This window comes from Macaca thibetana, chromosome 11 (assembly GCF_024542745.1).
Source record: "Macaca thibetana thibetana isolate TM-01 chromosome 11, ASM2454274v1, whole genome shotgun sequence".
In the NCBI taxonomy this organism is placed as follows: Eukaryota; Metazoa; Chordata; class Mammalia; order Primates; family Cercopithecidae; genus Macaca; species Macaca thibetana.
This window is the reverse complement of record NC_065588.1, coordinates 21,942,020-21,969,155: the sequence shown is the minus strand read 5'-3', so window position 1 is coordinate 21,969,155 and position 27,136 is coordinate 21,942,020. Positions and strand designations below refer to the sequence as shown.

Genomic DNA, 27,136 nt, shown 5'->3' with positions numbered 1-27,136 from the left:
AATCTCCTTGCGTCAGTGAACTTGGACTCAGAAAGTTCTCTCCCCTGAGCAGAGAGCCTTTTAAAGACTTGTGTGTCACGCTGGCAGCAGGGGGTCGCGGCTACTGGAAAGGAGCTGGCTCTGCAGGTCCCGCCCTCCCCCGGGTCGTCCCTCCCTCTGGCCTGCTCCCTACCTCCCGGGGACTCGCGCTCGCCCCCTCCCCGCCCGCCCCCTACTCCGCGACAGCGGCGGCTTCCGAGGTCTGGCGTGCGTCAAAGCCCTAACTGGGAGGCTGATTTGTGGAGCATCCCCCCCGGCCCCCCCAGTCCCTCCTCCTCCCACTGAAGTGGCCAAAGGAGTTGAGCTGAGCAGGGGGAGGGGAAGATCGACACCCATCCCCCTTCCTCTAGCCCTCCCTGCGTTTAGATTCAGTTGCACCTTTTATTATTTTAACTCTTCTCCATAGGACACGCAGCCCCCAATCTGTCCCTCCGGCCTGGGCGGCCCCTGGTCCCGCGCGCCAGGATGGGAGAGCGAGGGACCTGCCCGCGGCCCGCCGGCGTGTGCAAGGAGGTCCAGCCGCCGCGCCCGCTGCCCGGAGTCTGTAAGTTTCAAAGCTGCTCCGGGGGAGGGGAGGGGGAGGCTGTCTGCGTTCCCATAAATGATTTAAAATGCAAAACACCGGAGAGGCTTGCAGTGTTGGATGGACTTTTCGGGGTGCACTCCCTACTGCAACCCGCAGGCTGTTGTCTGGGGTTTTTTTTCTCCCCCCGCACCTTGTATATTTGATTCCTTCGTTGTTTTTAAAAAAAAAGTTTTCAATTTTTCAATTTATAATATTATGATTTCCACAGGAACCTTTTTAACTGTTTTTTTAGATGCAACTCATTCTTTCGCATTTAAAATAATTCTTATAATTTATAAATTCTATAGCACATCACTTATAATTTTGTCAGATTACACGTTATTTATACTGCGCAAGGAGTCACGGCCTTTGCTTACTTCTAAAAATAACGGAGGAAGAATTTCCCCTCTTTACTTTTAATATTGCTACATCATCTAAGTACTTTAATAAGTAAGTAGATCGTGCACCCAACTGGTCTTAATCTTCTTGATTGACGCCACGTGCTGTAGCCTTGCACTAATTTACAGACGCGGTTCATCGCAGAGAATTATCTTTGAGCCTGCTGTTTACCGGAAGGCTCTTGGTTTTGTTTAGCTAAGGCTATGCCCATATGTGTTCAGAATGATAAGAAGAATTGGAACAGTTCTTTTTATTAAAACCAAGTAATTTTTCTGAGATCCCAGAACTCAAGCACAAGCTAGATTCATGTTTGGGTTAGTGAAAAATCACAGTTTTGGTTTTGCATGTCACCTCGCGCATGTACAAACCTGTCCTTGAATACAAGGACCAAGAGGTGAGCATAGGGTGGGTTTTTAAGTTTTTAATGAATGTTTCCCTCGTGCAGGAGGACGGGTGTCCAGGGACGGAGAGGCAGGTGAGAGGCAGGTGGCTAAGCTGGCTATGGTGACAGGACGATGTTGGCCAGAAAGAGTATCATCCCGGAGGAGTATGTGCTGGCGCGCATCGCCGCGGAGAACCTGCGCAAGCCGCGCATCCGAGACCGCCTCCCCAAAGCCCGCTTCATCGCCAAGAGCGGGGCCTGCAACCTGGCGCACAAGAACATCCGTGAGCAAGGACGCTTTCTGCAGGACATCTTCACCACCTTGGTGGACCTGAAATGGCGCCACACGCTGGTCATCTTTACCATGTCCTTCCTCTGCAGCTGGCTGCTCTTCGCTATCATGTGGTGGCTGGTGGCCTTTGCCCATGGGGATATCTATGCTTACATGGAGAAAAGTGGAATGGAGAAAAGTAGTTTGGAGTCCACTGTGTGTGTGACTAATGTCAGGTAAGAATGTAGTGGGATGAGGCAGGGGTTGAAAACGTAGAGAAAAAAATGTCAAAATGCCTTTTCTCTTATCATTCTGTTATTTAATTGAAAGTGAAATAAAGGGTTTGTTTTAGAATCTCCAGAAACAAAAAAGCACAATAAAGAACAAAACCTAACACAGTAAATATTTTTTTAAATGCAACTTTATGGATGAAGAGTCTCTGAAAATCTGAGCTTCAGTCCTTTGGACTAGCCTTGAAAATGTTGTACCAGTTATCAAAAAAAAAAAAAAAAAATTGTAATTCAGAGGATAACACAGAGTGCTTTACTCCAAAAGCACGCACATTTAGTTCAGTATGAAAAAGCTGCTGTCCGTAGTTTCAGTGTCCACAGGTAAATATCTCTGATCAATAAAAAAATATTGTGCTAGTGGACATTTTTCTATGACTCTTCTAACCCATGACACTTTCAGAAATAATAAGAAAAAAAAATAGGGAGGCCCTAGGGGGAGAGTGTCCTAGATTAAAAATCTACTAAAAAATGAAATAAATATCATCCCTTCTTTATCGAGATTATCATAACATAGCTAATTGCTTGCATAAGATTCAGAAATTAAAAGTTGTGCTAAGATTCAGAACTAGAAATTGCTAATTTTTTAATGAAAATTAGTCCAAAATTTTATGGAAGGGGTTATATAAAAGCAATTTAATTTTGTACTCTTCTTTCAAAGTTTAAATAGAATAGGGACAAGACAGTTCTTAGATACCTAACTTTGGCTTCTTTCTCATATCATAAGTATCTCAAAGGCAGGTAAATTGAATTTGATTTCAGTGATTCTCCTCTCTTACTTTCACATGGTTTAAGAACATTTAGTTGAGGTGATTTGTTTCTTAATTTTTTTTTGTTGTTGGGAGGTGGAAAGAGATAAATTATATCAATTACCAAGATGTTCACTGTGAATCAAAACAGTAGTAATAATACTAGAAAATTTTTCAAAACATTTTTAAAAGAACATTTTAAATTCACATAGTTCACAAAGCAAGGAAACTTGAAAAAGCATTATGATACCAGGAAACTGTAAAGGATGGGACCTCCAGTGACTCTGAATCTTATGAAGCTAGCATATCACTGCAGAAAGTGGACCCCAGACTGAACTTGTCCACCTTTCCATTTGCTAAGTAACTACAATGCCAGCCTTTCAAGGAGGAAGGCAGCATTAGTGTGCGGAGATCACACACCACAGATTTCAGATCAATTTTTGAGGAGCAAAAACTATTGAATTGATGTATTGCTTTTAATATTGATTAGATATTATTTTCTTTTTTCAAACTTGTCACGAACTGTTGTCTCAAAGAAAATGCAGTTGGAAAACATAGGAGATCATCAGTATACCAAGACATAAAGAAAACACAATACTTAAAATATCCATTAAAACATTCAATAGATATTCTAAGATCAAATATCATTATCTATAATATATCTCTTTAAGAAACTTACTGGCACTGATAATTGGTGAATCATTTTCATATCAAAATAAATTTTTAATCTAAATTATGATAGAAGATACTGATAAAAAAAAGAGATTAAAAAAAATAACAGCAAACCTTAAAAATATTCATTCTCTCCCAAAGAGAATTTAAAAGGTGACTAATAATAATTCTAATTCTTTGCATTTTTCTCTTTGTAAATTCAATGTCCAATCATATCACTAAAATTGGAAACAACATTTTTCATTGAATATTCACCAGTATTTCCAAATAATGTTTGACCATTCTTCTTTTAGAGTGACTCATTTTCTCCTTCATGTATTTTCTCCTTCAAGGCGTCTCTTTGACTCCTTCATTTAATATGAGTCAAAAAATAGACCAATATATTTCCTCTTTCTCAATGTTATCCAGCCTACCTCTCTCTGTAACAGAACAAAGGAACAGCTAAACACTTTTATCTCTTGAGATTGTTTAGCATAGCAAGTGTCAGTAAAAAGCTGGATCTTCTACCATATGTAATATTTAGAATTCCTAAACAATATATAAAATATCCACATGAACAGTCTCTTAAACCATTAAAACAAATCATTTGGGATATTGATCATTAGACTGCTCTCTGAAGTATAGATACATTATCAGAAATCAGTGTTTCATCCATACCCCTTCTCTGGGGTCCATTTTTATTCTTCGCCATGTTTTGGGGCTATACCAGATATCTTTTTGTGGGTAGCTGGTGCAATAGGCAATTACTGTAGTTTTCCATGAATCATTTTAGCACCAAAAGAAATAGGCAACTTTCGCACTCCACTTAAAAACTAATCAAAAGAATAATCCACGTATTCTTGCTTATCCCTCATGGTTTTCTACCAAAGTGCACTGTATATACCAAGTATTCAAATGTTTTTAAACATTTTTCTCACCTGCTGTCTGTAGCATTAATAAATAGGTAATACTTTGAGAGATTGCTAATGTGTGGCTTGTCTTCTATAAAGTTAGAGAAGTTGGAAATTGGGGTTGGGGGCAAAGATAAGACTAATCTCTTTTCCATGAAGAAGCCACAGCAGTACTAGTTGTGAAATTAAGTGTTATAAATTGATAGTAAAATGTGGTGCTTCTCATATGGGGTAAATGAGAATCACCCAAGAACTTTTCAAAAGCATCTTACCCAGATCCAACCTCAGCCTATCAAATCAATGTTTATTCACTAAGATAGGGAGTAGATGTTCTATTTGAAAAAGCTTCCCAAGAAAGTCCTACAACTTCTTGGTTCCTTCCCTTTGCTTCTTTCACAGGAATAGGCCAAAGCGAGAAAATTCAAGTTAGTACAATATTAATTGCAGATACACCTTAGAGATATTGCAGTTTTGGTTCCAGATCATTGCAATAAAGCAAATATCACAATAAAGCCAGTTACACAGACTTTTTGTTTCCCGGTGCATATAAAACATTTACATTATATTGTAATCTAATAAGTATATAATACCATTATGGCTGAAAAATGTACATATCTCAATTCAAAAAATATTTTAATGCTAAAAAATGCTAATAATCATCTGAGCCTTCTGCAAGATGTGGTCTTTTTGCTGGTGGTGGGACTAGCCTCGATATTGATGGCTGCTGATTAATCCAAGTAGTGGTTGCTGAAGGTTGGGGTGGCTGTGGCAACTTCTTAAAATATGACAATGAAGTTTGCTGCATCAATTGACTTTTCTTTTCACAAAAGATTTATCTGTAATGTGTGATGCTGTTTGATAGCATTTTACCCACAGTAGAACTTCTTTCAAAACTGGAGTCAATCCTCTCAAAACCTGCCACTGCTTTATCAACTAAGTTTATGTAATCTTCTAAATTCTTTTTTGTCATTTCAACAGTGTTCACAGCATCTTCACCAAGAGTAGATTCCATCTCAAGAAACCACTTTCGTTGCTTGTCCAGAAGAAGCAACGCCTCATTCATCTGAGTTTTATCATGAGATTGCAGCAATTCAGTCACATCTTCAGGATCCCCTTCTAATTTTAGTTCTCTTGCTATTTCTACCACGTGCTCCCTCCACTGAAGTATCAAACCCCTCAAACTCATTCATGAGAATTGCAATCAACTTCTTCCCAACTTCTGTTAATGTTAATATTCTGACCTCCTGCCATGAATCACAAATGTTCTTAATGGCGTCTAGAATGATGAATCCTTTCCAGATGGTTTTCAATTTACTTTACCCAGCTCCATCAGAGGAATCACTATCTATGTCAGCAATAGCCTTATGAAATGTAAATTTCTTAATAGGCCTTGAAAGTCGAAATTACTCCTTGACTCATGGCTGTAGAATGGATGTTGTGTTAACAGGCATAAAAACAACAATCATCTCCTTCTACATCTCCATCAGAGCACTTGAGTGACTAGGTGCATTGTCAATGGGCAGTAATATTTTGAAGGAATCTTTTTTTCTGAGTGGTAGGTCTCAGCAGTGGGCTTCAAATATTTAATAAATCATGCTGCAAACAGATATGCTGTCCTCTAACCTTTATACTGCTACTTATAGAGTGCAGGCAGAGTCACTTTATATGCTTTAGGGCTTCCGGATTTTCAGAGTGGTCAATGACCATTGGCTTCAACTTGATGTTACCAGCTGCATTCGTTCCTAACAAGAGTTAGCCTGAACTTTGAAGCTTTGAAGCCAGGCATTGACTTCTGTCTAGCTATGAAAGTTGTGGGTAACATCTTCTTCCAATAGAAGGCTGTTTCATTTTCAACACTGAAAATCTGCTGTTTAGTGCAGCCACCTTTACTAATTTTCTTAGCTAGATCTTTTGGATAACTTGCCGCAGCTCCTCCATCAGCACTTGGTGCTTCACCTTGCACTTTTCTGCTTTGAAGGTGGCTTCTTTTCTTAAGCCTCCCGAACCAATCTCTTCTAGCTTTAAACTTTACTGTTGCAGCTTCCTCACTTCTCATCCTTCATAGAATTGAAGAGAATTAGGGCCATGCTCTAGTTTAGGCTTTGGCTTAGGGAATGCTGTGCCCGATTTGGTCTTTTGTCCAGACCACTCGGACTTTCTGCATCTCAGCAATGCAGCTACTTCGCTGTCTTATCATTTGTGTCTTCACTGGAGTAGCACTTTGAATTTTTTGCAAAACTTTTTCTTTCCATTGTTCACAACTTGGCTGTTTGGCACAACAGGCCTAACCTTTGGCCTAGTGTGGCTTTTGACTTGCTTTCCTCACCAGCTTAATCATTTTTGCTTTTGATTTAAAGTGAGAGGCAGCAAATATTTCCTTTACTTGAATGCTTGGTGTTCTTTGTAAGGCTATTAACTGACCTCATTTTGATAGTGCTGTGTCTCAGGAAATAGGAAATCCCGAGGAAAGGGGGAGAAACAAGGGAGCAGCTGGTCATTGGAGGAGTCAGAACACACACATTTATCGATTGTTTGCCGTCTTATATGGGCATGGCTCATGGTGCCCCAAACTAGGGGTTCCCAGTCCTTGGGCTGCAGACCAGTGCTGGCCTGTGGCCTGTTAGAAACCAAGCCACATAGCAGGAGGTGAGCAGCGGGGGAGCAAACATTACCTCCTGAGCTCTGCCACCTGTCACATCAGCGGGGGCATCAGATCCTCATAGGAGTGTGAACCCTATTGTGAACTGCGCAGGTCAGGGATCTAGGCTGCCGGTTCCTTGTAAGAATCTAATTCCTGATGATCTGAGGTAGAATAGTTTCATCTCGAAACCATTTCCCCCCCACACACCCCAGTATTGTCTTCTACAAAACCAGTCCCTTTGCCAAAAAGGCTGGGGACAGCTGCCCTAAACGATGACAATCGTGACATCAAATATCACTAATCACACATCATGGTAACTAATGTAATAATAATGAAAAAGTTTGAAATCTTGTGAGAATTACCAAAATGTGACACAGAGACACAAAGTGAGCACGTGCTTTAGAAAAAATTGTGCTAACAGACTTGCTGTACAAAGGTTGCCACAGACCTTCGATTTATAAAAATGCAGTAACTGCAAAGTACATTACAGCAGAGTAGAATAAAATAAGGCATATCTGTATGAGATCTTGACATAGTCATTTACTAGTTTCTGCCTCTAGTTCTCCCTTTCGTCATTTCAGTATTCTCCAGAGCACCTAGAGTAGCGCTCCCCAACCTTTTTGGAGCCAGGGACTGGTTTTGTGGAAGGCAATTTTTCCACTGATGGGGTTGGGGGATGGGGATGGTGTGGGGATAAAACTGTCCCACCTCAGATCATCAGGCATTAGATTCTCATCAGGAGGGGGTAACCTAGATCTCCCACATGCACAGTTCACAATAGGGTTCGCTATCCTATGAGAATACAGTACCTCCACTGACCTGGCTGGAGGCAGAGCTCTGGTGGTAATGCTGACTTACCCACTACTCACCTCCTGCTGTGTGTGGCCCGGTTCCTGACAAGCCATGGACCACTACTGGTCCCTGGCCTGGGGGGTTTGGGGACCCCTGACTTAAAAGAACAAACTTAGATCATCAATAAGACTTTTCTTTCCAAATGGAAAACCATTCCCTTCTATTGAAAATACTAGTTGTTTGGAATAATGTGTTTTATACCAGTTTTTTTAGCACTGTGCTATTTCTATATGAGATACAAAATAAGTACTAGCTAATGATATGATTTTAAAGATTATAAATAATAATTTTACTCAGTACTCAGTACTTTCCATATGACTCAAGTCTCCTAAACATAGATATGCAATAAATAATAAACATCTACCTGCTAGAAAGTTTTACAGAGTAAACTGTGCCTTTGTGAAAGTGAAGTATGGCGCAATGTAAAATATGCCTTTATATAAAAATATATTAATCTTTTACACAGTTAGGCCCATCACTACGTGACCTGTGAAACATTAATAGAATGTTAATTAGGCCTTAGCTTAAAGGAGCTTAATGAATTAATAGAATGTTAATCTCCAGAAGTCTGGAGGTAGATGCATGCGAGAGAGAGAGAGACTGTTCTAAACACAGTTTAGAATTTTGCATTTTACAAGGTTAAGTTGGCTAGTCTGTCTGCAAGCATTTAATAGTCTCTAGTGGAAGAAAATGAAAAGTTCAGCCTGGCATATTATTTCATTATTCAAAATGTGACCTGATGGTGTTCTTTTCTGATATCCTTCCTCACAGGTCTTTCACTTCTGCTTTTCTCTTCTCCATTGAAGTTCAAGTTACCATTGGGTTTGGAGGGAGGATGATGACAGAGGAGTGCCCTTTGGCCATCACGGTTTTGATTCTCCAGAATATTGTGGGTTTGATCATCAATGCGGTCATGTTAGGCTGCATTTTCATGAAAACAGCTCAGGCTCACAGAAGGGCAGAAACGTTGATTTTCAGCCGCCACGCTGTGATTGCCGTCCGAAATGGCAAGCTGTGCTTCATGTTCCGAGTGGGTGACCTGAGGAAAAGCATGATCATTAGTGCCTCCGTGCGCATCCAGGTGGTGAAGAAAACAACGACACCTGAAGGGGAGGTGGTCCCTATTCACCAACTAGACATTCCTGTTGATAACCCAATTGAGAGCAATAACATTTTTCTGGTGGCCCCTTTGATCATCTGCCACGTGATTGACAAGCGCAGCCCCCTGTATGACATCTCAGCAACTGACCTGGCCAACCAAGACTTGGAGGTCATAGTTATTCTGGAAGGAGTGGTTGAAACTACTGGCATCACCACACAAGCACGAACCTCCTACATCGCTGAGGAGATCCAATGGGGCCACCGCTTTGTGTCCATTGTGACTGAGGAAGAAGGAGTGTACTCTGTGGATTACTCCAAATTTGGCAACACTGTTAAAGTAGCTGCTCCACGGTGCAGTGCCCGAGAGCTGGATGAGAAACCTTCCATCCTCATTCAGACCCTCCAAAAGAGTGAACTGTCTCATCAAAATTCTCTGAGGAAGCGCAACTCCATGAGAAGAAACAATTCCATGAGGAGGAACAATTCTATCCGAAGGAACAACTCTTCCCTCATGGTACCAAAGGTGCAATTTATGACTCCAGAAGGGAACCAAAACACATCGGAATCATGACAGCAAGATAACCCCCCAAGACAGTCTTTTATCAAGTTTCCATGGTTTATGCCAGGCACTGTCAGACTGAACCAGAGCTGGAACACAATAATGTGTCTTTCCACATTTTATTACACTAAATGATATTCATATTCAAGCAACAGCACTTTCTGTAGTAATAAAAAGTAACACACAAAGTGGAGGATTCATGGCTTATGCTTGTTTCATATGTGTAGAATTCTCAGTGACATGCTTAAGTTATGTGTAGGGGTGGGTATGCTCTCATTTCTCTCAATTTGAAACACAAGAATTACTAATAGTAACAGGCCTTGAGCACAAAATTTGGTCAAGAAATGAAATCTGTTTGAAATGCTTAGTTGGTGAAACCACAGATCTCTCTGTTACTAATGATCACTCTGGAAATGCGAATAGGAGGAGAAAAAACAAAATCATATTAATGCCTTTTGTATATCAACCTTCTCCTGTCTCCATGATACTGCATTTGGTAGGAAGCCTGAGGCAAAAACTGCTTAAGTGGATCTGTTTGTAAGTGGATTCGGTTCATTCACTTGGTCTGTCGGTGACTCCTGAAGGTCTCCTGGTCCATCTCATTGCAGCCTGTTGGGCAGAGCTGGACAAGGTGTCTTTGGAGGAAAACTAAGTCTTGTCTCATTTAGGACTGGGTTCCCAACAGTGACAATCACTTCCTTCAGCTTCTTACTTCTTCTTCTAGAATCCCCACAGGGAAATACTGTATTGAATATTTTATTAAAACATTTTCTTTGTACTCACTGTAGTTTTGTGATTCCTGTTTCACAAAATCATCCCAAGTTAAAACTCAAGAAAAGATGTTTTTAGAGCCATATAACAGAGATGTCAAAGTGATAATACTCACTCTCAGATTCCTCTCTCTCAAATCTGTTTGCTCCAAAACTAGCTTTTTTTGCTTTGTTTTGATTTTATTTCAGGTTTTAAAATGTCCTCTTGATTTTTCAATCTGAGCCTGACATACCATAAAAATGCTATAAGCTTTTTTTTTTTAATCTTCAATCTCCCATCTTAAAACTATACTTCCTTCCCAGTAATATCTGAATTTAGCTTGGTATTTATAGATGTAGTATTATCTCATTTGCTAAAGTGAGATTTTCAATCAACGCTTCATTTAAGCATCTTTAGTGCCTGCTTCTTCAGGGAAGGGATGAGAGAGGAGAGAGAAGTACTAGGTTAACAAGCTATATATGGTCTTATTCTTACATTTTATATAGCTAAACATCAGAAAGCTGAACTATTGTGAAATCTTTCACACAGATCTGGGGGTTTGTATTTATGAATATTGAAATAGGCAGGTAATTAGGAAATGTTCTGTCTTAAGACACATGATTCCCACCAGGTGAATGGAAATTGTTTATCAGGTCATTGAGTTAATCATTCCTGAAAGGGTTGTAACTGTTCCTCTGAACTCCAGACTCACAGATCAAACAGGCACCTGAGGCTCCACGTGGATACTGAACAAGCGTTTCAAACTTACTACGTCTAAAACCAAATGCTTCATTCTCACTCACAAAACCTGTCCTCCTCCCAGTCTTTCTTCCAATCACTTGGGCATCAAGTCATGACCTGGAAGTCGTTCTTGCTGCCTCTTTCATACCCTACATGCCATCCATTAGCAATTACCTCTTGGCTCTCCCTTCAAAATATATCCAGAATATGACCAATTCTCTCTACTCCACCACTTCCTTCATAGTCCAAGCAAGGATACTTGTTACCCAGTATATATGCATGCATCTGTAACAATTGTTTGAATATTAAAACATTTCTGTCTAGGTTGCTAAAGACTATCTTAATAAAACTTAACCCAACAGCAACTACGGAGGTGGATATCAGACCTCAAAGCAATTCTGGAACAGATGCAGGTTCCCACCTTCCCACCCCAGGGCAGCTGAGCAGACTCAGAGGCAGCTGCCACACCATCCAGCAATAAGAACATGGATAGCGGCTTCCTGCTGCTCTGTAGCAGCCCAACGTTTGTAGAGGTGACACAGGCTGTGCAGCAGGTGATGTCAGGACATAGTGAAGCTGAGATGTCCAGGGTCTAGAGAATTCCCTGGCACCAGGGGCAAAGCTAGCTATGGAGTACAGGCAGTTCCCCCAGCCACCGTCCAGCTGCAACTAAATGCTGAGTGTCAAGGACCTAATGACTGTCAATATAATGGGCATGTCAACGAAAGGTTATGAGGGGCTCCCTATGTCAAGCTGTGGCTCAGACAGGGACATCATTTAGCTAGAGACAGCCACACCAAACCAAAGGTTCCATCAACAATTTCTAAAAATCTGAAAATGTTTTAGAGAGTATTAAAATGATTTTGTGACCTATTTTGCTAAAACATATTTCACTGGGTAAGCAATTTTGACAACTATATAGTTTTAGAAGATAAGACTGACTCTGTACATATATATGTGTACATGTATCATTTTGCCTTATATATTGTTTCAATATTATTTATATTCAGTATTTTGGTTCTCTGCTTCTACCCTTTCTTCCACCTCCACAATTCATACAGCAGGAACAATATTTTTTTAAATCACAAGTCAAACTACATGACACCTCTTCTTAAAGCCCTCTTCTGCCTTTTTCGTTTTCTTTTTTCTTTTCTTTTTTGGAGACAAAGTCTCACTGTGTCGCCCAGGCTGGAGTGCAGTGGCACGATCTCAGCTCACTGCAACCTCTGCTTCCCAGCTTCAACAGATTCTCGTGCCTCAGCCTCCTGAGTAGCTGGGATTACAGGCGTGTGCCACCACACCTGGCTAATTTTTTGTATTTTTAGTAGAGCCAGGGTCTTACCATGTTGCCCAGGCTGGTCTCAAACTCCTGAGCTCAGACAGTCTGCCCACCTCGGCCTCCCAAAGTGCTAGGATTACAGGTGTGAACCACCATGCCCAGCCCTTTTTATTTTTCTTAAAATGCAAACCAAAATCCTTACCAAGGCCGACAAGCCACTACATCTCGTTGTTAGCGCTCTTCCCCTCAGTGACTCCCACACTTTTCCACACTGGCCTTTCTGCTCTTTGAGAAAGAGACATACGGCTCCTGCATCATGAATTTGCTTCTACCTGGAGAGTTTTCCCTCAGAAAGCCTCATGAGTCTCCCCTGTCATGATTTAGTCTCTGCTCTAGTATCACCTCGTGAGGAAATATAGTATAATAGTTATACAAACAGACCCAGAAGCCAGACTCCCTAGGTTTCAATTTCAATGCTAACATTTAGCATCTGTAAGGCCTTGACAAAATTAGCTTCTTTGTGCCTCAGTTTCTCCATATATAAAATCAGAATGAGTGTAGTATCTACCTCACAAATTTGTTGTGAGGATTAAGTGAGTTAACATATACAAAGGGCTTAAAAGAGTATAATTCATTGGCCCAGGACAAACACTTGAAATAAAGGATTTCCTTTATTTCAAAAAAGGCAAAAGGCAATAAAAGAAAAAAAAGGATTACCTTCAAACTAATTGGCTTCTTAGTAAATGACTGATTCAATGCATTACTCTTCTTCTCTAGGACAGAGATAAAAGAACTCTGCAACATGAATCTGATCTCTTGAAACCTCTGCAGCAGAGGCCCTTATATCTGCCCACTCCCAGTTGCTTTTCCTGATCCTTTGATACCTTTAACAGACACTTGCCTGTCCTCAAACATTGTCATGTGTAAAATACTACAACGTGTAAAAAGGAAACATTTTGCATACAGAGATTTCTGCTTGCACTTGTCTATCATATATTTATTCATTTAGTAATATATATTGAATGTCTGCCGGGTCTGACATTTATCATCTGGCAAAAATAACTAGGTGTGTCTATTTTCTTTAAGGAGGAGCAGAAATTGATAGCCCGGGTATATGCTGATTCTATAGTAAGTAATCAGAGATGGAAAGTATCAGGTAAGAAAAACTGGAATACATGCCAGAATTGGAAAAGAGACACTTTCATCTCAAAATCAAAATCCAAACATACTGCTAGTTACTGAGCAGGTATGGGAAGACAATGGAAGACCTAGAACTGTTGCACATACAGCTTTGCTGAGAGCTGGATGAGAAAATAGAACATTGTCCTTAGAACTATCATTTTTCCCTGCTTTATCCCCATACCACAGTTTTATTCGACAATTCCTTATTGTTTGCATCTTAACTCAAGACTCTCTCTAAGAAAATCATTGTTGCCCTTGCCCAAATATCCCTGGCCAAAATGTTCTGACATGTAAGTGTGTCTGAGAACTGACAGTTTCCCAGCAGCTTAAGGAAATGACCTTAGTTCCCAAAGAAACCCGCAGAAAAGTTAGTCATTTCATGGACATAGGGCAGCATTTTCTCCCCTCCAATATTTGGATTTCATTTTGTTGTAGTTGTTGTTGTTTAGCCACTTGGCATTCATGGAGCTAGAAGTTTCCCCTTTGATAATAAATCAATTGTAGATAAAGAAGAATGAATGAAAAGACATCTACATCTCCTGGGACTCCCACTCCCAACTTTTGTTATTTTCAGCATGGAAGGTAGAGGCAGAACTGTAGTTAGTGTCTCCAAGGACCAGTGCATTAAAGTAACCATAACAAATCCTACAGGCTGTTTAAGAGGAAACCCAAGGGCCATGCTCTTCCCATGATCTTTATGCACAATTCTCATCAATGGTGATGGGAATTTCCCCACAGACCTAGAAAGGATGTGACTCTCAATTACACCCCTTGATAATCGCACAGATTCAAGTTTAAGTTCATGAAAATCTTAATCAGTCTTTAACTTCAGATCAAAATATTATGTTGGAGCCCACTTTCATTTTAGGTTATTTACATCTTCATGAATACTCTTTTCAAGAGGTGTTCCAGTTCTCATGAAGATTTTCTTGGCTGTACCATATGGCACTCCTTCCTCCACTCCAATACTCCCGGGGTAGTTGGAATGAAACTGTTGCCTTACACTGAGTTTATCTTAATTATTTGAAGGAACAAAAATATTAAATCTGGATTTCCACATACTATTGGATTGCTTCAGTGAGTATGGAAAAGTGGAGGCTGAAACAGTTGTCTGTAAAACTGAAGTTAAGATATATAGTACTTCAAAGGGCTTCACTTATTTGCCATTGATTGTTGAAGAAAGTTCACATTCTTTACACATGATAGTTAAGACTCTTTGTGGTTTGATTCCAACATACCTTTCCTGCCTGATTTTCTAACCCTACCGAGAATACCTTATGAAGCTTCAAGTTTATTGAATGCTTCACTCACATTCTGCAAACTGCTGAGATTGAAATTCTGTGCTTTCTCTACCACAAACTATTGTTTTTACTAAACCTTCTGAAATTCTCCACCTAAATCACTCAGTTTTTTATCCTCACACATTTACCTCTATTTATTGGTTATTTCATAATAACTGGTATTATATAGCTTTTGAATATCCTAGACATCTCTCTCCTCTAGATTGTAAGTCCTTTCCCCAAATTACTTATCACGGTGCTTGCCTAAAATAGATGGTGATAGCAGCCTGACAGAATCCATTCTTCATTTTCCTACATAGAAACAGAGTTTAAGCTGGGCATATGAATATCCAGCGAGAGATTATACATTCCCAGTAGCTATGTCAGTTACTTATGGTCATGTGCCAAATCTGGGGCTCAATGTCCTGTGAACAGAAGCTAGTCGACCACTTTCAATTCTTGATTTTAAAAACTCTGAGTTTGTGTTTCTTGACCTTTTGCACCTCCCGTGGACTGAGCACATGTGTGATGGAAATCTAGCTTTGACCAGGTTGATGAAGATAAAACCTGTGGAGTAAATAAGATGGAAATAACCTGGCACAGCAAATCATTTTGTGCAACAGTGCTGTGCAAGTCTGGGCTTCCTAATTTTAGCCAGTTACACAGATGAAAATAAACATTAACTTTATTTTGGTAGGTTTTTTTGGCTTTTTTTTTTTGACTGCTTGTTTGCATGTTTTCTTACTATACTATAGTTTGTCCTCTATTCTGATTAATAAAAATGCTAAATTATCAAATGCAAAAGTAACCCACAGAATGGCAGAAGATATTTTCAATTTTATATTCTACAAAAATTCATCTCTAGAATGCATAAAAAACTCTTAGAAATCAGTAAGATAAACATGGGCACCCAAATAGAAATAATTGACAAACAACATGAAAAAAGTACATCACAAAAAAGAGAACCCAAAAAGCCAACACACATATCCAAAGACACTTGATTTCACTAGTAATCTAAATGCAAATGAAAAGCACAATGTAATGCCATTACACACCACCACCAGAACAGTTAAACTGAAAAAGATAAAAGCAAGTGTTGAAAAGGATGAGGAGCAACTGGAACTTAAACATACTACAAGTGGGAGAATATATTGTCATAATCACTCTGAAAAACTGTTTGGCAGGGTCTTGTAAAACAAAATGCAACAAATGCTATGACTTAGCAGTCCCACTTTAGGTATATACTCCAAAGACATACATAAAAAAAATTTATGGTATCACTGTTACTATAGGTCCAAACTGGGAGCAACCCAAATATCCATTTACAATAAAATGGACATGTAAGTATCAATATGTTTTTACAATGGACTACCACAGAACGAAAAGAATGAATAATTTATAATGACTCACAATAACATCCATATATCTCACAGACACAGGACTGAGCAAATCAAAGCATATCTTTTTATGATAGCATAAAAAGAGCAAATCAAAGCAAATCAAAGCATATCTGGTTCCATTTATATAAAATTAAAAACAGCCAACATGACTCTTTGGTGTTTGTAAGTCAGGACGTCGTTTATCATCAGAGGCAAAGGGATAGGAGCTGGAAGACAGCATGAGGAAGCTTCTGGGTCTCTGTGAATGTTCTGTTTTTTGAACTGTGTGCTAATTATATAGGTGCCTTCACCTGGGGAAAATCATTGAGCTGTACATTATAATTTGCGCACTTTTTTGTGTGCACAGTTCCTTTTAATAAAATTCAAAATAATGTAATCATCAAAATACTTTAAAGAAAAGAAAAAAGTGAAAAGTAAAACATGAATCTCTGGCCAGGCTCAGTGACTCACCCCTGTAATTCTAGCACTTTGGAAGGCCAAGATGGGCAAATTGCTTGAGCCCCGGAGTTTGAGACCAGCCTGGGAAACTTGAAGAAACCCTGCCTCTACTAAAAATACAAAAATGAGCCAGACATGGTGGCTTGCACCCGTAGTCCCAGGCTACTTGGGATGGTTAGGTGGGAGGATTGCTTGAACTCAGGAGGCTGAGGTTGCAATGAGCCAAGATCGTGACAGTGCACTCCATCCTGGGAGACACAGCAAGACCCTGTCTCCAAACAACAATAATAACAAAAAGAATCACTTAAAACTAATCAACATTGATGAAAATCTACTTTCTTGTGTGGTAAATACACTGAAATTTTTTAGATTAATTGACTATCTAAAGACCCTATAAAATTTGTACATCATTTTAAAATACATTTATCTCCGTAAGTGTCATGGTCTGTTAGATGTATAGCTCATGTCGGAGTGCGAATATGACCATTCATTAAACAATTATTTATTTAGTAACTGCTCTGTACCAGGCATTGTGATAAAGCCTGGGGATACAAATTATAAACCAAGTCACCACAAGGTGCCTATAGCCTAACAAAGACATTTACCAAAAATGCCTGCAAAGACATATTACAAGATAGTGGTTACATGCAGGAACTCTGGAGTCAGGCAGCCCTGGCTTCTCTGCCACTTACAGTAGTGGGACCCTGAACAAGTTCCCCTGAGCCTCAATTGACTTAATATGTTGAGTCAATTCGTACTATATTACTTAGTTTATATTAATATATACACTATATGGTATGTAATTTATTATATATAATATTCATATACTTATCATACTATATGTATTTATATATAGTTGTTTTGAAGTATTGATGAGAATTTGTGTTCAGTACAGTGTCTGGAATACAGTAAGTGCTCAATAAATCTTAACTATTATGACTACTATTGTTATTATTATTTTCGCAGCAGCAGCAGGAGTAGTATGGTGGTGCTCCCAAGGTAGTGTCAATTAAAGGGCAGGAAATAAAGAGACTCTCTAACAGAGAGGGCAATAAGGAACCAATGAAGAGGAAAGAACCAGTGAATTTATTCTAGATGGTCCTAAAATAACCATCGTGACTACATGGGAAAACAATAAGGGATGGGCCCCATCTTCTACCAAAAATGTTAACTCCTACCCAGCCTTCAGCTCATAAGGTACCACTTCCTCAGATCATGTGTCTAATCTCACAAACAACATGAATATCTTAGAACTCAGTATTTTAAGCCAGGAAAAGAGATAACAAGAGGGACTATCAAATCCTTTTCTCTGGTTCTCTGATATTCCTCTGCTTTATAGCAGAGGCTACAAAGGTACACTCAGAGGTTAAGCAATTTAGAACCAGTGAATCGTTAGAAAACAGTGAGCCTGAGAAGGACTTTTAGCCCAAAATGGTAATAGCTTACCATTAGCTCCCTTCAGTTGATCCCCTTATCTTTGAAATAACCAAGAAAAAAATTTTAAATCACACTTAATCTACAGCAGCCTGGGTAAACAAGAAAGACTTATCAGTGGGAAAGAAATTTTTAGAAATTCCTGGAAAAGATAAAGAGGCTAGAATGGACTTGCTGGGAAAACCAATCACAGCTGAGATCTATTACCCAGTTTCACTCAAAAGAAAGTATAGAGCTGCTAAACAAGGGGTTTTGCAACAAAAGTCAGGAACTATCCAAAGTTCAGAGGTGGTAGCTAGCGGCTGGGAACAGAAGCCAGAGCAGACAGCAATTTAGGGACATTGCAGAGCTGTAGGAGATCTGTACTGGTCTGCAGACAGACAATAATTGGCACTGTAAGTAACTGGGGAACTAGTGCCTGAGACTTCTAGGAATACCAATGGTACTTTGGGCCCTCAGATAACTTGGGCTACCACAAGTGATAGAAAAAGAATAGGGTTGCCGTTGAGCATTTGAATTAAAGTTTTATTCGACGCCCTTTGAAGTTTCTTAACATTTGGTTGCAATTTACATTTATAATTATATTGTACAAATATGCTTTTTTGACAGATCACAATGTTGGCACTCTCCAAAGGGCCTAGTTTGACATGCACCATAAATCTCTTTCAAAAAATCACCCAGAAACATAATTCAACTTACAATATTTCCATTTTAGGTAGCACTACTCGTAAGCAGAAAGGATTTCTAGCATGACTTTTGTCTTTGTAGCTGAATAGTATTACCCTGGATTTGGGAGAAAAGGTGAACTCATTTCAAGAACGGAACTAGGTTTTTCAGAACATTGCAGTAGTTGTAGAAATGTGTGTTGTAATGGAGGCAAGCTACAGAGAAACATATAGAAAGCTTAATCTGGAATGCTGGAATGGTGAATATGGTAAATACAACTAAGAAACAAGGGGGAACTTATCAAATTTAAGTGAAAATTTTAATATTTGAATAAAAGATTTCCTGTGTGGTTACTCAAAATAAAATTATTCTGCCCCAGAATTCCTTTTGCAAATTACCCTTTAAACCAATTGTGTTTTATTGAGGAAAAATGTGATTCTTTTCTCTATTTAGCCTTCTGTTATAGAAAATTTCAAACATATACAAAAGTGGAGAGATTAGTATAATGAACTGCACATAATAATCACCTCCTCAATAATGACCACGTTAGGGCCAATCCTTTTTCAATTTATCAGCTGTTGACTCAACTACACTGTTCTTCTCATAGTAATGGAAGTGATAATGGAAGTTTAAAAACAACAAAGCAGAACCTGGCAAGGGCCTTATCAGGTGTTGTGCAAACAAAAGACTATGTGAACATTTTTAATGTGGAATAGCTTTTAAAGATTAAAACCAAAGAATGGAAAGACTTTGAGATGGGTCTTGAATGATGGATGCTATTTCAATAGGCAGAGATGGGCAAGAAGGGTAACCAAAGCATAAGATTACAAGTTCCATGAGGCCAGGAATGTTTTCTCTCTTGCTTACTATTGTGTTTCCAATATTTAACAGCGCCAATCCTTGCTTGATAAATATATGAATTGATGAATCAATGCCATTTATTCTGCTTCAGTTACCTGGCCCTTGCCGGGTTCTGCTTTGTTATTTTTAACCTTCCATTATCACTTAGACTATAATTTTCTCTAGCAATGGGTTTTTTTACACTCATCTTTATATTTCATTACTGTGACAAGAAAAGTATAGTTGAGTCAACAGCTGAAAAATTGAATTAAAAGTCAAGAAATATCACAAGAATTAATGCTAAGATTTTACAAATGAATTCACAGTTCTGTTAGATTTAGGGTTTAAAGGATGTCTTTATGGAGCTAATCATTGATATAAGAATTTATTTTGTGATAGTCAATGGTACCAATCAGTAGTTGTAAAAGGCAGATAAATGACATAATTCTAAGACAAAAATCAATGACAAAGATTTTTTTCTTTTTGTTTTTTGAGGAAAATAAATGGTTCCATTTATATGGGCATCTAATAGGTCTAAGGGAACCATACTATGAATTTGACTTGAATTTTAAAAGTAGATGTAAATAAATAGGCATAACTACTCTATCTAAAATTTACAAAATGCCAAAACCATATTTAACTTTAATTTGCTAGAATCCCTATAGTGCACATTTCAAGAGGTGTCTCTCTTTTGTTGTTGACATGATTCAACTTAATTATGTGATTTTCCACCCCCTGTTTTATGTATTTGTTTTATTTTTACCTTTGCCTTTAACTGGATTTATAGACTAGTTTTTACCTCCACATACATAGGAAATGCTTGGAGAAAAATCAATGTGTTTTGTGTATATAATCCACCAAATTTAAACTCTTCAATTAACAAGTCACATATGAGTGCAGCCAAAAAGAAGTTTAAGGCTCTGAAATCAGGATTTTGAATCATCTTAAAATATAATTTGAAACTAAACACAATGTCTTAGCATTCTTTGCCACTTAATACTACTGATCACTCTCATCCTTTGGGAAGTTCTTATCTTTTAGGGCTTCAGTGATCACTTTGCAGGGTGTTCTCCTGCCCTTTCTGACTCTCTCACAGGCCATCTATTTCTGTGGTTTCATTGGAGTTGTCTATCTAGATGCCGCTCCACATCTAGATAGTTTATTCCTCTACACTACAGTAGCTAGTCTACAAACATTCTGCTGGAGAGCATGCTTAACACAGCAAAAATCAAATTTTGTGTATTTTCTAGGAGTCACCTCCTCATCTGTAATCTTTTGATGGTGAGACCCAGTGTTGAACTATAATTGCTTGTTCTTATCCCCTAAATTGTCCCTGGCCTTAATAAATCAGTCTCCAAATATCACAGATTTCCTCTAGCACAATGTCCCGTGCATCTGTCTCTACTCTAGTCCAGGCCCTCATTCCTTGCTGCCTGGGCTATTGCAATGAACTCTGATCTGATCCTCAACGCTTTTTTCCCACTCATTCAACATACTAGCAATGAAATTTTCACAAAAGTGAAACTACGGTCATATTTTTTCTTCAAAAAACTCCAAGGTGTTCTCTTCCCTTCTTAAATTCAGATTCCTCACTTTGACACTCACTAATCTGCCTTCTGAATCCATCAGTCTCCCTCCTCTTGTCATTTATTTCCTTGATACAGACTAAATCTTACCTTTTTCTGTTCTCTAGAAAGACCTTTTCTTTTCTACTTTGCCATGATTCAAAATCCTGATTTGATTCGGGTATAAATAATTCAAGAGACGTTTTAGACAGGCTTCATCAGAGTCTATGTACAGGTACGGACAAACTGCTGTCAAACATTTGAGAATTTCCATGTTAAATCAATTGGTTGTGTTGGAGGACAAAGGCATCTCACATGCTGAAGCATTTTGTCACAGCTCAGAGTCTAAAGCCTCTTCCCAAAGCATCTTCCAGTTTTCAGAGCCTTAAACTTCTTTTTGGCTGCACTCATATGTGACTTGTTAATTGAAGAGTTTAAATTTGGTGGATTATATATATAAAACACATTGATTTTTCTCCAAGTATTTCCTATGTACATGCTATGTCAAATTTCTTCTCCAGGTTGGGTAGAAAATCTCTGGACTTCCAAAAACTTTGTCTACTTAAAAATTCCAATAATATATCAGATGGAAAACTTTTACTCCCCTATCACTGGAAAGGCTGTAGCCCAAAGGATTTGAAGTGAATGGGTGGGGTAAGAGTGGTCTGCTCTTTTTATCCTTCTCCACTTCTCTCACCTTGGAGGAACAGCCTATTGCTAGAACATCTCTCCCTCTTCCTTTTTCACACCCTGGGTGTTAGGGAGAGAAGAGGGAATAAAAGAGCTGGTAGAAAATATATTACGTAACTGGTATCCAATATGTTTCCATTGCTTCTAGTGGCCTCTGCCAATGTCATGCTCTCTACCCACAAGATGTGTATGTATTTTTCTTGGGATGACTTAGCATCATTATTACATTACTAAGCACCCTGTCAGTGAGGGGCCTCCTACTCTCCATTTATTTTTTGTCAGTGGCCATGCCTTCACTGTCTCTGTACTAGTTATCTATTGCTATATAACAAATTACTACAATGCAATGGTTTAAAACAGGAAACATCTATTATCTTGCAGTTTCTGAGGTTCAGAAATTTAGGCATGGTGCAACTGGATCCTCTGATGCAGGCTCTCTCTTCAGGCTCAAACAAGGTGTCAGTCAGGGTCTCTCATGAGGCTTAAGCACGTCTCATCTAAACACTTGACTAGGAAAGGATTTGCTTCTAAGCTCATGTGGTTGTGTGCAAAATTCAGGTTCTTGGCATCTGTTGGACTGAGGACCACGGTAACTAGCTGATTGTTGGCCACCTGCAATTCCTTGTTGCAAAAGTCTCCCAACAGGGATGCTTGCTTCATCAAAGCATGCAAGCCAAGAAAGCAATGGAGAGAGTTTGCTAGCAAGATGCAAATTATGATCTCGATAATGAAATACTGGAGGTGATAGTCCATCATCTTTACTATATTCTGTTGGATAGAAGAGAGTAACAGGTAGTGAATACAGGGAAGCTGAGGTCACTGGAGGCCATCTTAGACCCCAACCTGCAATAATCTCCTTTGGGTAAGCCTGGACCCCTCCCATCTTCCTACCTTATTGTCTATCTTCCTTCACTTCATTCTTCCTGTGGAGCTTCAAAAGAATTGAAGTTCTCTTCTGCATCTTGCAATGGCCACAAAGAACCTCTCTGGGGTGAGGGGTCCTTCCCACTTTCCCAGAGGCACTATACCACTGTTTCTTCTTTCTGTCATCACAATCAATTCCAGCAATCCTCACACCTTCTCCAAATGACAAGCTGACACTAGAGCTTATATTCAAGTACTCCTTGCAGATTCTAGGGAACACAAGTAAAGCCTTGTCAAGAAGTGGCCCATCCCCTTCATCTGAGAGGACCTGTAAGTTCTACAAGTTAGGAAACATCCTTCAGAGCATGTGATGGCAGTCTTCATATTTTACAGGCACCCCTAAGCTTCATGAACGAGTCTGTTAAACTGGTCTCATAGAGAGTAGGAGGAAGAATCACAGAACTTGCCACCAATCTGATGCTACTTGACTTTACCCACTATCCTTCATCTCATAGTCTTCTTGTAAAAGCACAGAAAGTGCAGGAACGTTTGAGGGCTGTGACTAGTGGTCAGAGGCAGGTTTTGTCATCTATTGTAAATCCTAGGGGGATCAGGGTAAAGAGGATATCAGTTTTCTCTTGCTTAATAAAACCTAGTGGTATGGAATACTCTTTGACCCCAGGAGTTGAGCCCTATTTGCCAATTCTGAGAAAAGTCTCCCTAAGCATCCTTTTATATGTGCAAGTCTAAGAAGAATCCTAAGTGTTAGGCTACCAGAGCCTCCTCTACACCATTAACCTGTAATCCTGGATCCTTGTAGCCAATCTAAATACTGGTCCCATAGTCTCACTTTTTCTACATCCTGCCATATCTTATATTTAGTTGACATTTTTTAAAGAGTGGTCACTTTGTCCATTGTCCTAGTGATATTTAGGCTTTGCATTTTTAGTTATTGCCTTTCTATCCTTTGTCTTTTCATTCTCCCAAAGCAAGACAATCTCATTCACTCCAAAGCTTTAATTATTCAATGACTGTGAAATCTGAGCCTCAAGCCCCAATCACATCTTCATTTGTGCATCCCTATATTTAAATGCCCATTAGTAGAGCTCGCATAGAAGAGCTGAGGCTTCTCAGAAATGATGAGTCATTTCTCATCTTGCAGAGAAGAATAAAAAACTATAGATTCTTTGAATGTTACGATTAAAAGGAAACTCTGAGATTGTCAACCCTCTTCATTTATCAGATTAGGATCCTAAGGGAAAAGCTGTTTAGGAGAAGGCCAAATTAGTTTGCTTTACTCACAGTACACTGCTTTTTCTACTATATAATATAGTTGCTTGGAAAAAAAATTAAAATCATACCATATTTACCAAAATTGCCTATATTACAGGTATTATACAATTAAAATCACATAACGTATATATATGGTGTGATTTTAACTGAGAGTTGCTACATTTAAAAAAAACAAAACTTGCTTGGAAGTCTGTCCTAAGCTTACGTATTATAAGTGAATTGTGCTTCTTTGTTTGATGAGAGTTTAAATCAGACCTCTTAAACAATGCTTACAGAAAGTACTGCTTCTCTTGTTACAATAGGTAGTGACCCATGTTGGGGGTGAGAGTACAAGTGAGTCTACCAAAATGTGAGAAAAGGAGCTTTTCTATTGCATCTACCAAAAAGGAAACTCCATTTTAGTTAGAAAGAAGCTTGCGTTAATTCAACATTTGGATGAGGTCCAAAGTCAGTTGCAGTAAATCTTGATAACTACTGCTTGTTTCAAGCTAGAGCCAAGCAGTTTGTTTACTTTAAACGCTTGCTCGATGGGTTACTCCCCTGGGAAAATGACCTTGTTTTCATCTCAGGCCCAAGGGAAACTTCTTATGCTGTGGAATCTTATTCCAGAATGTGTCTGGAATGAAGAAAGTTGCAGCCTATACTCAGCTAGCATCATCATCTCATTCATTTCATCAACAAAGCTTCTGACTTTCTAAAATAAAAGTAGGAGTACTTGGAAATTGTAACGCTTCCTCTCATCCTCCAACACCCTCATCCCCACCATCCAAAATCACAGCTGAGAATTGCTCAGTGCTACCTAGGTTACTTAGTTCTCCTTTATTTTTGGTGCCCCAGAAGTGATAGAAGTAACAACCCCCATACAGTCAGAGGAAACCCAGATGATTCTATGGATGCTGTGTGAGTATAAAGCAACTTGACAAGTAGGCCCACTGCAAATAACATGGGCATCTGGAAGGAGCAGAAAGCAGGTTTGGGTTGACATGTTAATGTGGAGCCTGTGGTCACTCTGCAATAATGCCCCTTCCTTCTTTATCTCCCGCCCCAACACACAAACAGTTGGGAACGCATTTGCAATGCAGATATTGGTTAGGTACCAGGTCTCTCCTGTACAAACTTCTAATTTGGAAATATTCCTCGAGGTGATAGTATCTCTTGATATCTCAATCATTAACTTGCCAACTTGATGTTTGCTTTTCTTTTTATTATTATTATACTTTAAGTTCTAGGGTACATGTGCACAACGTGCAGGTTTGTTGCATAGGGTATACATGTGCCATGTTGGTTTGCTGAACCCATCAACTCGTCATTTACATTAGGTATATGTCCTAATGCTATCCCTCCCCTCCTACCCTCACCCCCTGACAGGCCCCAGTGTGTGATGTTCCCCACCCTGTGTCCAAGTGTTATCATTGTTCAATTCCCACCTACGAGCGAGAACATGTGGTATTTGGTTTTCTGTCCTTGTGGTAGTTTGCTGAGAATGATGGTTTCCAGCTTCATCCATGTCCCTGCAAAGGACATGACTCATCCTTTTTCATGGCTGCATAGTATTCTATGGTGTATATGTGCCACAGTTTTTTAATCCAGTCTATCATTGATGGACATTTGGGTTGGTTCCAAGTCTTTGCTATTGTGAATAGTGCCACAATAAACATACATGTGCATGTGTCTTTATAGTAGCACGATTTATAATCCTTTGGATATATACCCAGTAATGGGATCACTGGGTCAAATGGTTTTTCTAATTCTAGATCCCTCAGGAATCGCCACACTGTCTTCCACAATGGTTGCATTAATTTACACTCCCACCAACAGTGTAAAAACATTCCTATTTCTCCACATCCCCTCCAGCATCTGTTGTTTCCTGACTTTTTAATGATTGCTATTCCAACTGGCATGAGATGGTATCTCATTGTGGTTTTGATTTGCATTTCTCTGATGAACAGTGATGATGAGCATTTTTTCATGTGTCTGTTGGCTGCATAAATCTCTTCTTTTGAGAAGTGTTTGTTCATATCCTTTGCCCACTTTTCCAGGAGGTTGTTTGTTTTTTCCCTGTAAATTTGTTTAAGTTATTTGTAGATTCTGGAAGTTAGTCCTTTCTCAGATGGCTAGATGGCAAAATATTTCTCCCATTCTGTAGGGTGCCTATTCACTCTGATGGTAGTTTATTTGCCATGCAGAAGCTCTTTAGTTTAATTAGATCCCATTTGTCTATTTTGGCTTTTGCTGCCATTGCTTTTGGTGTTTTAGTCATGAAGTCCTTCCCATGCCTATGTCCTGAATGGTATTGCCTAGATTTTCCTCTAGGATTTTGATGGTTTTACGTCTAACATTTAAGTCATTAATCCATCTTGAATTAATTTTTGTATAAGGTGCAAGGAAGTGATCCAGTTTCAGCTTTCCACATATGGTTAACCAGTTTTTCCAGCACCATTTACTAAATAGGGAATCCTTTCCCCCATTTCTCGTTTTTGTCAGGTTTGTCAAATATCGGATGGTTGTAGATGTGTGGTCTATTTCTGAGTCCTCTGTTCTGTTCCATTGGTCTATATATCTGTTTTGGTACCAGTACCATGCTGTTTTGGTTACTGTAGCCTTGCAGTATACTTTGAAGTAAGGTAGTGTGATGCCTCCAGCTTTGTTCTTTTTGCTTAGGATTGTCTTGGCTATGCGGGCTCTTTTTTGGTTCTATATGAACTTTAAAGTAGTTTTTTACAGTTCTGTGAAGAAAGTCATTGGTAGCTTCATGGGCATGGCATTGAATCTGTAAATTACCTTGGGCAGTATGGCCATTTTTATGATATTGATTCTTCTATCCATGAGCATGGAATGTTCTTCCATTTGTTTGTGTTCTCTTTTCTTTCACTGAGCAGTGGTTTGCAGTTCTCCTTGAAGAGGTCCTTCACATCCCTTGTAAGTTCGATTCCTAGGTATTTTATTCTCTTTGTAGCAATTGTGAATGGGAGTTGCCTCATGATTTGGCTCTCTGTTGTCTGTTATTGGTGTTTAGGAATGCTTGTGATTTTTGCATGTTGATTTTGTATCTTGAGACTTTGCTGAAGTTGCTTATCAGTTTAAGGAGATTTTGGGCTGAGACGATGGGGTTTTCTAAATATACAATTATGTCATCTGCAAACAGGGACAATTTGACTTCCTCTTTTCCTAATCGAATACCCTTTATTTCTTTCTCTTGCCTGATTGCCCTGGCCAGAACTTCCAACACTATGTTGAATAGGAGTGGTGAGAGAGGGCATCCTTATCTTGTGCCGGTTATCAAAGGGACTGCTTCCAGTTTTTGCCC

General features: G+C 39.2%; 3 protein-coding genes across 4 annotated transcripts in view; 2 read left to right on the top strand and 1 right to left on the bottom strand.

Annotated features, from left to right (window-relative positions):
- The window catches only part of LDHB (lactate dehydrogenase B), a 478,946-nt gene that overhangs the window by 328,581 nt on the left and 123,229 nt on the right, over nucleotides 1-27,136 (top strand). The gene's annotated exons all lie outside the window — the stretch shown is intronic.
- Nucleotides 1-27,136, bottom strand: part of CMAS (cytidine monophosphate N-acetylneuraminic acid synthetase) — a 412,527-nt gene that overhangs the window by 276,326 nt on the left and 109,065 nt on the right. The window lies entirely within an intron of this gene.
- Nucleotides 217-10,185, top strand: KCNJ8 (potassium inwardly rectifying channel subfamily J member 8). Of its 2 annotated transcripts, none has more exons than XM_050747641.1 (3): nucleotides 217-583; nucleotides 1,449-1,892; nucleotides 8,519-10,185. In XM_050747641.1, the coding sequence occupies exons 2-3, from the start codon at nucleotides 1,519-1,521 to the stop codon at nucleotides 9,417-9,419; spliced, it is 1,275 nt and encodes a 424-aa protein (XP_050603598.1). In that variant the 5' UTR covers nucleotides 217-583; nucleotides 1,449-1,518; the 3' UTR covers nucleotides 9,420-10,185. The 2 variants fall into 2 exon arrangements, with proteins under 2 accessions (XP_050603598.1, XP_050603599.1); XM_050747642.1 differs by lacking the exon at nucleotides 217-583 and adding an exon at nucleotides 844-1,054.

Excerpts from the sequence above, each read along its gene's own strand:
- KCNJ8 (XM_050747641.1), top strand. The coding sequence starts at position 1,519 with ATGTTGGCCAGAAAGAGTATCATCCCGGAGGAGTATGTGCTGGCGCGC. Across the intron at positions 1,893-8,518 it reads GTGTGTGTGACTAATGTCAG|GTCTTTCACTTCTGCTTTTC; the intron begins GTAAGAATGTAG and ends CCTTCCTCACAG.